This window comes from Leucopleurus acutus, assembly GCF_964270905.1.
Source record: "Leucopleurus acutus genome assembly, chromosome: 10".
Classification (NCBI taxonomy): Eukaryota; Metazoa; Chordata; class Mammalia; order Artiodactyla; family Delphinidae; genus Leucopleurus; species Leucopleurus acutus.
In genome coordinates this window covers 21,868,414-21,881,794 of record NC_139153.1, presented here as the reverse complement: position 1 = coordinate 21,881,794, position 13,381 = coordinate 21,868,414, and the positions used below count along the sequence as shown (strand labels likewise).

General features: G+C 36.1%; 1 protein-coding gene across 1 annotated transcript in view; it reads right to left on the bottom strand.

The window, feature by feature from the left end:
- Positions 1-11,515, bottom strand: part of TMF1 (TATA element modulatory factor 1) — a 29,811-nt gene extending 18,296 nt beyond the window's left edge. The window contains exons 1-5 of the mRNA XM_082848190.1: positions 11,186-11,515; positions 7,525-8,729; positions 5,700-5,803; positions 4,917-5,043; positions 2,516-2,621 (exon numbers count right to left, since the gene is read on the bottom strand). Coding sequence (XP_082704316.1) covers positions 2,516-2,621; positions 4,917-5,043; positions 5,700-5,803; positions 7,525-8,729; positions 11,186-11,327 — 1,684 coding nt within the window. The 5' untranslated portion in view covers positions 11,328-11,515. The remainder of the gene's footprint in view (positions 1-2,515; positions 2,622-4,916; positions 5,044-5,699; positions 5,804-7,524; positions 8,730-11,185) is intronic.
- Between the last annotated feature and the right edge of the window lie 1,866 nt (positions 11,516-13,381).

Genomic DNA, 13,381 nt, shown 5'->3' with positions numbered 1-13,381 from the left:
TTGTGTACTAGTGGTGGCAATGTAAATTGGTACAGCCACTATGGATAACAGTATGAAGACTCCTCAAAATATTAAAAATAGAACTATCATATGATCCACTGATCCCACTTCTGAATATATATATCCAAAAGTAATGAAATCAGTATCTCAAAGAGATATCTGCACCCCTGTTCACTGCAGCCTTATTTACAATAGCCCAGGTATGGAAACAATCTAAGTTTCCGTCGATGGATAAATGGATAAAGAAAATGCGATACAGATAGATAGATCTATATATATAGATAGATAGATAGATAGACAGATATATAGGTAAGATATAAATATAGATATAGATATAAATAAAATATTATTTAGCTTAAAAAAAAATCTTGCCATTTGTGAAAACATGGATGAACCTAGAGGATGAAATAAACCAGACACAAACATGGCATGATCTCATTTATATGTGGAATATAAAAAAGTTGAATTTGTAGAAGCAGAGAACAGAATGGTGGTTACCAAGGGCCAGTGGGTGGCGGAAATGGGGAGATGTTGGTCAAGGAGTACAAAGTTTCAATTATGTAAGATGAATATGTTCTACAGATCTAATTTACAGCATAATGGCTAAAGTTAATAACACTGTATGGAACACCTATAACTTGCTAAGAAGAGTAGATCTTAAAAGTGTTCTCATCACAGACACAAAGTGTGTGAAGTGACTGATACATTAATTAGCTTGATTGTGGTAATCATTTCATAATATATACATATATAAAAAATCACATTGTACTCCTTAAATACATACAACTTTTATTTCTCAATTATACCTCAATAAAGCTGGATAAAAAAAGAATTTAGGAGTGGAATGATATCTGTCACCTACTTTCATGTGGTTTGGCAAAAGGGTAGTATATGCGTGTGCAGAGAGATACGGAGGAGGTGTGGCTAGATGTTAACAGTTGATGACTCTAGGTAATGAAGTAATCAGTTACTCACTGTAACGCACTCTCAGCTTTGAGACTTTCAGCTCTTCAGCTCTGAGTTAAAAAATACTTTTAGGGTATACAGAAGCAGTATGTGAATATACCCATAGATGAAATCATTCTATTTTCTCTATAAAGAAGTTCATTAAGCAAAAGAAAACATCAGCTCACTCCCTGATTAAATTGGTAAATTCCAACGAAGTGAAATTTGATATTAATATTCTTAATAATTTTTTTAAATTATGAAACCATGTACTTAGCCGTCCCTTCAGTCTCTAATGTTGTAACACAAGACAGTATCTGACTGCAAGATGTCTTGAGATACAATTATGTGTTTCATGTATTTTAGTGCTAAGATTGCTTTATAATTATCTGTGTACCTATATTTCCCTCTCATTAAACTGTAAGTTCCTAAAGGACAGGGAATGTGTCATATTTATTACTATATCAAACACAATATCGGACATATTAACTGTTAAATATTAGCTGAATAAATGAAAAAGAAAAATTGGGTAAAACTAACTTTTTCAAATGAAGTGATTATTTCCAATTGTCCTCAAACATTTACTCGGGAAATTCACTTAAGTGCAGTGATTTAAGTACAGAAATGTTCATCCCACTACTATTTGTAATATTAACATTTTAGAAATAAATGTATAACCTTAGGAAGAGTAAAACAAATTATAATATATCCATATAATGGACTTTAACACAGCCATTAATAATGGTATCAAAACATCTAACAGCATAGGGAAATGTAAAAGAAAGAACACTGCAAATTAGATGTATGATCTTAATTATGTTTAAAAATGTAATAAAATGCATTAAAAAGGAACTAGAAGAAATTAATATTTCCTTATAAAATTGAATTATGATCTATTTTTTCTCTTTCCTCATATACTTCCTATAACTTCAAAATTTTCTGCAAGTAGCAAGCATTACTCTTATAACTAAAAAACTTTAAGAAAAATTTATTTAACCATCCTTTCCAAAACTACCTTCTTTCCTATGACATTACAGAAAGAAATTAATTCAATGTCCAACTGTAACGTTTTATCTCATGAAGAATCTTTAATTTTCATAACACTGTTAATTATGAATCTTTTCATAGAGAAAGTACTTAATAACTAAAAAATTAAAACATGAATGTGAGAAAAAATTCACTATCAAATGCCAGAACAATAAAATGATAGCACATAGTACCCAAGCTAGAGATTCAGATACTATATAAACTCCAGAATTATAACTTTCAAATATCTTGGTTTAAATGAGGGCTCTAAAACCTGTTAGAAGCTTTCTTAGGGAAGCACAAAATTCTATTTCTCAAGGAGTTATTTTTTTACCTCCCTAGAAACAAAAAGCTACATACATTATACCTCTACCTCTCTACATCTTGCTCCCCATTCTTCCATGAATTGTTGCCTACCATTTCTGAGGTTTAAGTCCAAACCGTTCTTGCTTCCAATATTTTTTCATTAGGAAGCAGCAGCTAGTCACGTGGTATCTTCCTGTTCTCACAATATTTTTCATAACCAACTAAATATTTTACGTACCTTCTTCCATTAACCCTCGGATCTGCTCATCTTTCTCTTTCAAAAGGTCTGCCGTTTCACTACTATTTAATCTAGTAGCAAGTTCTTCTTTTATACTTTTGATTTCCTAATTAAAAAAGAAAGAATATGAGTAACATAAAGCATTACTCTCATTCTGGGCATATTTTTCAATTTTTTTCCATATCCAAATACATTCTCAATAAGAATCCATAAGTTTTGTACTGTTAACCTGAGTTTATATTACCTTGGTTAATTAAGAGTAAGTGAACAACTTTGAAAATGACATAAACCTGAATTCAGACATAAACAGGTTTTAATATGGAAATGGAAATGAGAAGAAGTTAACTTACAATACTCTTTTTGAGTATCTCTACACATATTTTCTACAGGTTAAGCATTATTTTTGAAACATTCAATTAGTATATCTCCATTTTTCACTGTATTCCTCTTCCTCATCTGAAACTCACTGCACTTACAAACATGTTGTGAACTGAGAGAAAAAACATAATTTCATAAGGTTCGATCTACTTTAATAAAGCAGAGATTCAGCAGAAACATGTTAAGATATTTTATCTTTTAAAACTACAATGGAGAAGTATGGTGATATGAAAAGTGTCCTATGATTTTAAACTTGGTTTTTATGATGCTCTGAAACTAAAAATAGCTAAAATAAACTAACATTTATTAGGTATTTAAACCATGCTTTGTATCCGTTATCATTTAATCCTTACAACAATCCTGGGAGGGAGGCACTTGTACTATTCAACTACACAAATAAGAAAATTAAGACTAAGAAACCTTGAGTAAACTCCGAAGGTCAGAGAGCTATAAAGTCGTAGAGTTATAACTTAAACCCAGGTCTGTGAATCTTTAAAGCCCATGCTCTGAACTATCCACAACATTGAGGTCCATTTCCAACTGTCAAAATTTCATCCATCAAGGTCCAGTTAAGAATGTCATGTCTTCCATGAAATCTTCCTCAGTTCCTCTGATCAGAATTCATCCTCCATGATACCATTTCAAAGTGCTTATTCAACTGCCTACTACTATACATTTGTTGACATTATTTGCCTCCCAACAGTAGAAAAGCAAACTCTTCACTTAAGGTAATTAAATTCACCTTTGAATTTCCTATGGATCCTAAGCAGGGGGTTCACACATGGCGGTACACATAAAATGTGTTAAAACGTAGGACCCAAGTTTTTTCCAGCTATAATTAATGGTTTAGATCTATTTTAGATCTATAATTCAAAGTGCACTACAGAAGACAAACATTACTTAAAATCTACTTTTTGTACTGTATTCAGATGGAATAGAGCAAGAACACGAAGAGTTAAGTTGGTTAGATAGTCTCAGGTTATTATCAGTGTCTAAAATGATACTAATTAAAGTTGCTAATTAAAGCAACCAAGCAGATAGAAGTATATCATATTTCTTTTCTGTAAGAATATATAGAGAAAAATTATAAATATTAACATTGACATTCATCAAGAAGGAGGAAAACAACCTCAGAAGGGGAAATACTGAGAAATGCTATAATACTTGGGATACAAGCAATAATTACTAACCTTAATTGGTTACCAATATCTGAAACAGCCAACTGTTCCAAATTACAAGAATTAGAACAAATAGTTCTCAATCCGGAGCAATTTTGCTCCCAAGGGGACATCTGGCAATGTGTGGCAACATTTTCAATTATCACAACTGAGGGGGGATTAGGTTGGGGTTGAGGAGGGAAGGGTGATACTGGCATCTTGTAGGTAGGGGCCTGGGATGCTGGTAAATACCCTACAATGCACAGGACAGTCCCATACAATATAAAATTATCCAGCCCAAAATGGCAGTAGTGCTGAGGTTGAGAAATCCTACATTAGAATAAATCAACATTTTATTCTAATATTCAATGTCACTAATCATTAGGAATTTTTATTTTAAAATTACTTTGACTTGAAGGAGTATAGATATGTGTGTGTGTGTGTGTGTGTGTGTGTGTGTGTATATATATATATATATATATATATATATATATTTAAAGCAGAAGGGAAAAATAACAAATGAGAGTAATGGTAATTTTTAAAACGTATAGAGTGCCATTTAGATTTAAGTGTTATTTATTTTTATTTTGATGGACTTATCATTTATAAAAATTATTCTAAAGATCCTTGCTATATATCTTGCAAGGACTTACACATAAATTATACAAATACTGGCTTAGATTTTTTTCAAAGCATCAAAAGTCTGTAATCCTAGAGGTGTGAAAAATCTAAAATTTAAGTGTTAATATACTACATGGTATCCTTTTTAATCTTACTTCTTTTTTCCCATACCAAAATAATAATGCATTCCTCAAAAAAATATGTCTCTGTAGAGTTTATTTAATATTATTTTAAACTTCCATTACCTTTTTAGCAGCATCTCTCTCTTTGCAGGCTAGCTGAACTTTCTTTTCTGCTTCTGCAATTCTTTGAGTAAACTCATCTTTCAAGGAAGAAATGCTGCTGCTCTCTTCTTTCACTCTGATCATTTCACTAAATTTAAAATAATACTGAGACTGAAAATACTTGTTTATATATTCTAAAGTTAACAGATGAGTTCAGTTTGCAAAAAAAAAAAAAAAACTAACATTCTCTTCAACATACACTTTACTAAAATAGATTAATTTTAGGCCTGTTAACTTTTAAGAGAAAAATTACCTGCTTAATTTATTTTAAAACACTTCAAAGAAAACCCATTAGAAATTGAAAATGTCACCAATACATGATGTGTAAAAATTACAAAAAGGTAACTAAAACTTTTCACTGTTAAATCTTAATTGTGTCACATTTTACTAATCAGCTCCTTAAAGCAAACCAGTACTCAGTATTTTTTTAAACTATAATCTCAGTTTTCTCTAAATATACCTTTTAAATCTCTAATACTAATAGATTATTAATAACAAAAGGGAAGAGGTTTTTTTGTTTTTGTTTTGCAAAACACCTCTCTTCAGTGTCAGTGGTAAAAGAGTAAGATAATTTGAGGCGAAAAGTAATCTCTAAGGGTGGAATGGTAATACCATTCAATTCTCAATAATTATAAACAAGTTAAAATATAAAACATTTTAACTTAAAAAACATTCTTAAGTAATAACCAAGTGTATGGACCACTATAAAATGTGTAAAATTACTCACATTTGTAAAGTACTTACTCTTTCAGATTATCATAAGCTTCTTCTAGAAGTGCTTTTTCTTTACTAAGAGATAATAACTGAGCTTCCCTTTTATCCAGTTTCTCATTCAGAAATTCAACTGTCTGGATAAGAAGAATACACAAAAGTCCAACATTTAACTTTAAAAGACCATTTTTACATGCAGGTGAAAAAGTAAAGGCCGCCGAATCATTGTAATTAATAAAACAGCATTATCTCATAAAAAGAATTAAAAACAAAACTGGGAACACAGCAGACATAGAACAGCAAGAACTCACACAGAGTGGGTAGGAGGGTATAAATTAGTACTACAACCACCTAGTTGGTAGTTTGGTAAAACGCTTTGGAAAACAGTTAAGCAATATCTAGTTAAAGATCTACATACCCCTTCATGTAGAAAATTCTACTTTTAGGTGTACCTCAGAGGAGAAAACATTTACAGCAATTCGTTTGCAATAGCAAAAATGTGGGAAGAGTGTACATGACCACTAAAAAAGGAAAGGAGATGAGATGCAATCAAAAAGATCAAAGAGGGGCTTCAAAGCTTCTACTAATGTTCTCTATCTTATCTGGGTACTGGATATACAAGTGTTTGTTTCTCCATATTATTCTTCAACCCAAACATGTAACATGCAACATTTTTAGCATGATATATTGCATTTAAAAAATGAAATTAACTTTAGAAAATCGATAGGCATATAATTTTTAAATCTCCAGAATATATTAGTATAAAGCTAAGCAAAAAGGAATGGTTAGACTATCTTATTCCTTAGGTCCTGCTGAAGCAGTGATACACTTGTGCATGAGGGGAGGAATGGTGCCTTTTGTACTAAAAAATAAATAAATAAAGTCTTACCTGATTTAGGTCTAGATTAACTTAGAAATCACTTACCTTCTAACAATGGTTCAAAAATATATTATTAATAATAAATAGTGTTGGTTTCTAGGAATTCAAACTGTTATTATAGCTAGAGCATGGCATTTTGTTTGTGAATAATATTAAACCTAGGTAACAGAATCTGGCACTTTTTTTACTTTAAATAATTCAATACATGACACTTAGAGGACATTTCTTCAAGATATCCTGTATCTCAGAAGAGTCTATTAAAGATGCCAGATCCAACTCAATTTCTACACCTAAAATTCATAGGAAAAACGAAAACTGTGACTTAATGTTAAAGAATTTACACCACTTTCCTTTTTTACATATTAGGTGAAAACAATCTGTCATTCCTAAACAACACTTTTGATCCTTGAACATTTCCCTTTCTTATTCATTTAAGATAGCTATCAGTAGGAAATATCAAAAACAAACAAGCAATTAATAACAACAGAAAAACATCAATGATCTGAGACCAAATTTTTCATTCAAGATTTGCTACAAATGTGAACATGCAAAATATTTTCGATATAAGAAAAATCATATAATATTTAGATTTGTTTGAGCACCTTATGTGCAAAGGAGGTGAAGGTATCTGTTTACATAAGACGACAGTCCCTTGCAAACTAATAAATTAATGAGTCCAGCAAAAGAGAATATTAAGGTGATAAGGACTCAACAGTAAAGGCCTAAGATGGAAACTTTTTTATGCTTGGTTATACTGAACTATCAACTTATGCTACCATACTTGTCTTTGAGAAATTTCAAATAATTTAGCATCAATAATTCTTCAAGTTTAAGATCCTTAACACCACACTTAAATGCAAAATACCTATCTTTTTTAATCAGTACAAACCATTAGGCATCACAGAATATTAAAAATAAACCAATGATTTAATCTCTGAAAAGCATATCAAAAAATTCCCTTCCACTTCCTATAGTTACCTTGAATACATCTTCCTTCTCAGAAAGTGCTTCTGGCTCACTTTCAGGAACTTCGGGCTGCTCAGCCACCTTGTCTAGGACACTATGTCCTTCATTTACTGGTGTAGAAGAAACCAAGATATCAGGCTGTTCACAGTTAACAGGAGTTGCACTTCGTCCACTTTCTTCCATTTCTGTTTCTTCAGTGGGCATAATTAATGTTTCATTTGCTTCTTCAGGTTTTCCTTCAACAGATTCAACTGTTTTAGCCTTTGGAGTTGAAGAATTAACTATAATAGGTACTAAAGCATACCCCTTGCCTGACAATTCATCATCTGAATTGATTTCGCTCACACTACGGCTATCTAATGACTGTACACTAAACGAGTCTATTCTTTCAAAAGCATCAGATGAGCAGCAACTCTCAGTGAGTTTTTGGAAATCATCTAAACGATTATATTCAGGACAAGCAGATGCTGAGAGAAGCTGAAAGGATGTCTGCATCAAGTGCAGACTTGATTTTGAATCTGTAGTCTCTTGTCTCGAGCTTGCTGAGCTCTCACTTATTACACTTTCATGATCTAAAACTTCAATATCACTAGTGGTAGAAGTACCTGATGAGAAGGTACTAACAGGAGGAGAAGGTGTATTGCTCTGTCTGTCTTCATGTTTTTGCTCCTTAGGTTCCAAAGCCATGTCCTTTGTTTCCGCTGTGAGAGGCTGTGTAGGCATATTAGATACATTTTCCCTAGTTGTTTTCACATGAATTATACTTTCAGATACTTTCAAATGTACTGCTGACACCTTTGTATCAGATTCTTTATTATGAGTTTCTTCATGCTTGCCCTCAGTTTTAGGAGACAGAGTACTGGCTGCCAGAGTTTCCCCCGATACAAATGGAGGAGAGTCTTCTACTTTCGACTCAGCGGCTTCAGTTGTTCTTGACTGTCCAGCGTGCAAGGACTCCTGTAAGGTGCTTTTCACTTCTTCTTCTGGTCGCTGTGATTTAGCTGGTGGTTTTGATACCACTGGACTCTTCTGAATGGTCTGGACATCGGTGGGAGAGAGAAAGGCACTGAAGAAATTTTCAGATTCATCTACCACAGTTCTCCGAACTGGCTTTGTAATTGCTTTAGGAGAGGCTACCGGTTGATTCTGAGGTTCAGTGTTGGATTTTAACCCCCAGGTTGAAGTATCCCATCCTCCACTGACAGGGGGACTTATTCCTTTGACAAAAAATATATATATATTAAAAAAGAAAAAAATATACCTATATATAAAGCATTTAAATTACAATCATTACTATAAGTCAATATAAATATGTTTTTTTAAAACCCTACAGAATACAACCCGTAATTTGGACATGTTGAAGTCCTTGCTTACTACGTAATTAATTAGTTCATCGTTTAACTTTGGGCCTTAAAAAGGAAAACTGGTGTGCATCTGCCAAGAGGACCTAGGAGCAAAGCTGAAAGACTAGATTGAAGCTGTCCTACCAGAAGCAAGTATGTTATTCCCTCCTACAACAAATTAATAAAGTAATGGTATGTGTTAATAACCAATGCTAAGTCCAAGATACATATGATGCATCTCATAATAACGGGCAGTATCTTCACTTACAGGTCATGTGTAGTCATGGCAAATAGAATCTACCTTCTATACAATTAGTTCCATATTAATTTTATTCTTGTAGTATCAATGATAAAACATAGTTATCAGCTAGACAGATGGCAACATTCAAAAACTGAACCCGAAATACTGGTGACAAATGTCCTTTTTCAAAGATCAAAGTAAACTGATGGGAACAGTAACTTCTAAAGGGCAAATTCATTTTCATCCACTTAATGACAAGCCCATTCTCCAAGTCCCACTCTCCAAACCTACTCTGAGAAAGTTTTGTTCTCTCGCTAAATTCCAAATTATGTTAGCAATTATAGAAGGTCATATGAATTTCAAAAATGCACATTTTTTAAAAATTATTGCTTTTTGACAAAGATAGCAGTTTACACTAGGATTTTTTTTTTAAACACTAGGGAGAAAATAACCATCTTCTGAGCAAAAAAGATAATTCTATCAGTCATACAAATAATATGTTACTGAAAAACCCGATGATAAACAAAAAATGGCATATTTGCTAAAATACTTAAAGCATTTCTTTAAAAAAATTTCTTCCATTTCTAAATTCAAAAGTGGCTGAGCAGAATCATCACAAACCCCAAACACTTAAAAGCTGGTGGGCAGAGCACAAGTACCTAAAAGCTCCTAAAAGCTAACAAGCCCAACACTAAATTCTATCCTTTAATATGACTTCAGAGATAACTAGGCAATTTTAGCTTGGGGATACAGTTTTACATCCATTTGTTCAGTATATCAGAACGGTGGAAAAAGGGGAAAACAAAATAAGACACAAAGGAACAAGCAAAATAAAATCTGCTCATTAATTATTGTCATGGCAACGAATGACAGAAGTCAAATTTGCCTGTTGGAGAAAGTTTTATATAAATCGCAGGGTTATGTGATATCCACTTAAATCACTCCATTATGAAGACTGGTCATCTCTGAGTGACGGCGACGTAAAACATAGGTGATCAGTCAACATTTATGGCATTTCACTAAAACCTAAGTCTATTCTGGATAACTTATTTAAAAAAAAAAAGAATTATAGAGCAGGATTCGAGCCCCGGATTTCATAAAAGGAGTATCCTTACATTTACAACTTATATTCTGTCTCTTTTACAGTTAAGACATTCAAAACGTGGGGTAGCCTGAAAAAAGGAAGTGGAGCTCCTTCCACCAAGATCCTATAACATCTTGGAAAAAGTAACAGGATGGTGACATAAACACATGAGCCAAAATATCTTAAAACGATGCACCTCAAATTTAGGTCCTGACTTCTCAAAGACGTAAAATGAGGAAACCAGAAAGGAGTAGTCAGGAATAACTTATTCTTTCTCCCAGAGGTTCACAACCCCAAAGTCGGGCCAATCTGCACCCCACACACCAAAAAGGAGAAACTGTTGCTTAGACTTAGAGCTAAAAGCAGCTGAAGATCCCTGAAAAGTGAAGCCCAGGGACTCTTGAGAAAGAAAGACGAGACTATTGGAGGCTAGACCGCGACGCGACCCGAAGTCGCGGGCCGCGCCCCCCCAGACCCTCCCGCGGGCGGAGTGGCCCAGAGGAACGGGCCGCGCCGTCTCTGCACCACGGAGGGCAGCGCCAGAACTCGAGGAGCTGTTTCAGGAGAGACGGCCATACAGAGCCCAGGAGGCGCGCAGCACCCGCTAAGTGTTCGCGACTGTTCTTCCCGTCCCCGCGGACTGATTCCGATCATGGGCTCGGACAGCGTCCCGAGCGCGCAGCCGGCCCGGGTTCGAGGGCCTGTGATGCGGTCGACGTGGAGGGAGGGCGCGGGGCCACGACCACCGAATCAGGTCCCCGCCAGCCCCCACCCGGGGCCACGGGCAAGGAAGGACCCAGGGCTGGGTTCTCCCTCGGGACTAGAGCAAAGACCAACTGAGAGGCCAGAGCAGGGTTTGGGGCCGGGCTGGGGACCAGGACTTGATCATTAAGTCCGTCGCTCAGCGAGGCGGGAGCCCCCACTCCCCCACCCCCGCCGCTTCACCTGTCGGTCTCGGAAGAGAAGCCCGCGGGAGCGCAGTGACGCCGCCGCTCGCGCCCTTACCCGGCTCTCCGTACGGAATGGTCTCGGCCCAGGCGCTCGGCTCCTCTTCCTGGATGTCCAGGACCCTGTCGATGGACTTCTGGGCCTGAGACAGGGCCTGCTTGGCGAAGCTGGAGAGCTGGGAGGCGTTGAACCAGCTCATATCCCCTCCTCAGCCGCCGGCAGCGGCGGCGGCGCCGGCAGCACCGAACTGTAAGGCCGAGGGACAAGTCGACTGCCGCGGACCCGGCGGAGGGTCCACGGAGAGCCTCGCCCCCTTCTCCACTCGGCGGGCCCTGTCAGCGGGGAGCCATGACCCCGCAGGTCTCCCCCGAGCCGGAGACGTTACCCTCAGCGCTTTCCTCACAGATGAGACGAAAGGCTCAGACTGCGCAGGCGCTGGCTGCTTCCACGTACACAACCGGCAAGTCCCGGAGCCCCAAGTTCCGCCGGTAGACGGAAGAACCGAAGAACGTTGACGTCACTTCCTGGGGTCCAGGATCGCCCGTAGTTATGGAGGAACGCGGAACGGTTCCTATCGAAACTGATTCCAGACGTAGTTCGGCGATTGTCAGCCCTGGGAGGAATTCTGTGGCTATATCAGCTGGGGCTGATTCCTCCGGGAGGAATATGCGAGTAGTGAAATGAGTTCCTTCCTGGAAAATGGCTCTTGTAGTAAGAGCTAGAGCCTTGCCAGCAATAATTGAACAGGGAAGTTTGGGTCTTGCGTTTCTCTTACTTAGCGTCTCCTCTGTTAATCAGTTCTGTGTCAACTTGGCCTTAGGAAGGAACTCTGGGTTTGGGTCTGTCTAAAACTACCGGGCATCGTATGAAAGGACCTGATCCAGCCCATCTGATGCAAGCAAGTAAAAAACCGTCTTCCACAATAAGTAACGAGAAATCAGGACAAGGGCACAATCTCCCCTTTAAGATACAGGTCCACTGTCGGCCTCAGTCAAAACAAACTTGAGAAGCATTAAAACTATTACTCTTAATATGTACTGTGCGTATTATTTAAAATACAACTTTTTTGCATGTGCTCTTCAAACAAATCAAATTGGTGGCCTTCCTAATCTAGTCAGCAGCTGTTCGGTTTGGCCCCCATAATATTAAAATTCTACCAACATTTAAAAGCCAGATTTCACAGAAAAATCCAGACATCCAGCTGATTTTGAAAAATATGTACACCAACATGCAACAGTCAGCTGCAGCAGTTGCCACTTTTGACTAATAATTTTCACTTCAATATGTCACAGATCCCACTATTCTAAATACACTCTTCCTAATGTGGTTATTTACCTCACCTGTTTCCCCTACACTTAAGTATTTTACCACACTGCAAGGAACCATGCCATAAAGGAATTATTTTTAGTCAGATTTAAACTCTGCCCTTGAGAAGTTATGATCTTCTGATGATTTTATCTAACTTCTGCAAAAATTTGCATATTGAAACTTCTACAATTTAGTAATGTACACAGTAGTACTAAGTAACTCAGGTAATTTCAAACAGCTTAGCTAAGTAGCCTGAAGAGGAGGTCAGGTTAGGCTTGGAATCCCTCCCTGTTCCAAGACTTCTAATTGGACAGCTCGAGGTAAATGACCTAAACTTTCTAAAACTATTCAGCTCTCAGATGAAGATATTATCACCTTCTCACAAGGCTACTTTGAGAATTATTGTAGCACCTGTGTATAGCACCTGTAAACTGAATCTGTAACTTTTAAGGAAAGCATATACATTTATGCCATATGATTTTATAACGAAACAAATTATTTGTCAATATAGAGCTAGAAATAAAAATAAATGAAAATTTAACCCACTGACATGTAATCATAAAGCTTTTAAATAGAAAACTGCCATCCAAGTCAAAAACAGAGAACATGTACGACATGTTCCCACACTAAGATACTAAAACTCATTTTCGGTATTTATGCTTAATTTTGTTTTAAGCCTTAGTCCTTTAGGAGGGGGAAAAAAGCATTTTAAGAGGCGTTAATATAAAAATAGAGTCATTCCATTTCATTACCTTATGTTAGAGAAAATTAAATCAGTAGATACTTATTGTGGCTAAAATATTAATTCAAGTACCATAAAATTTTCCTATTAGTAAATCTGCTACATATTTAAAAATTATTTCTACCTTACTACAGAACTACTTACTATCCTTAATATACTTTAAAAAATTTCAGTGAGAAAAATAGACAATATATGATTTTATT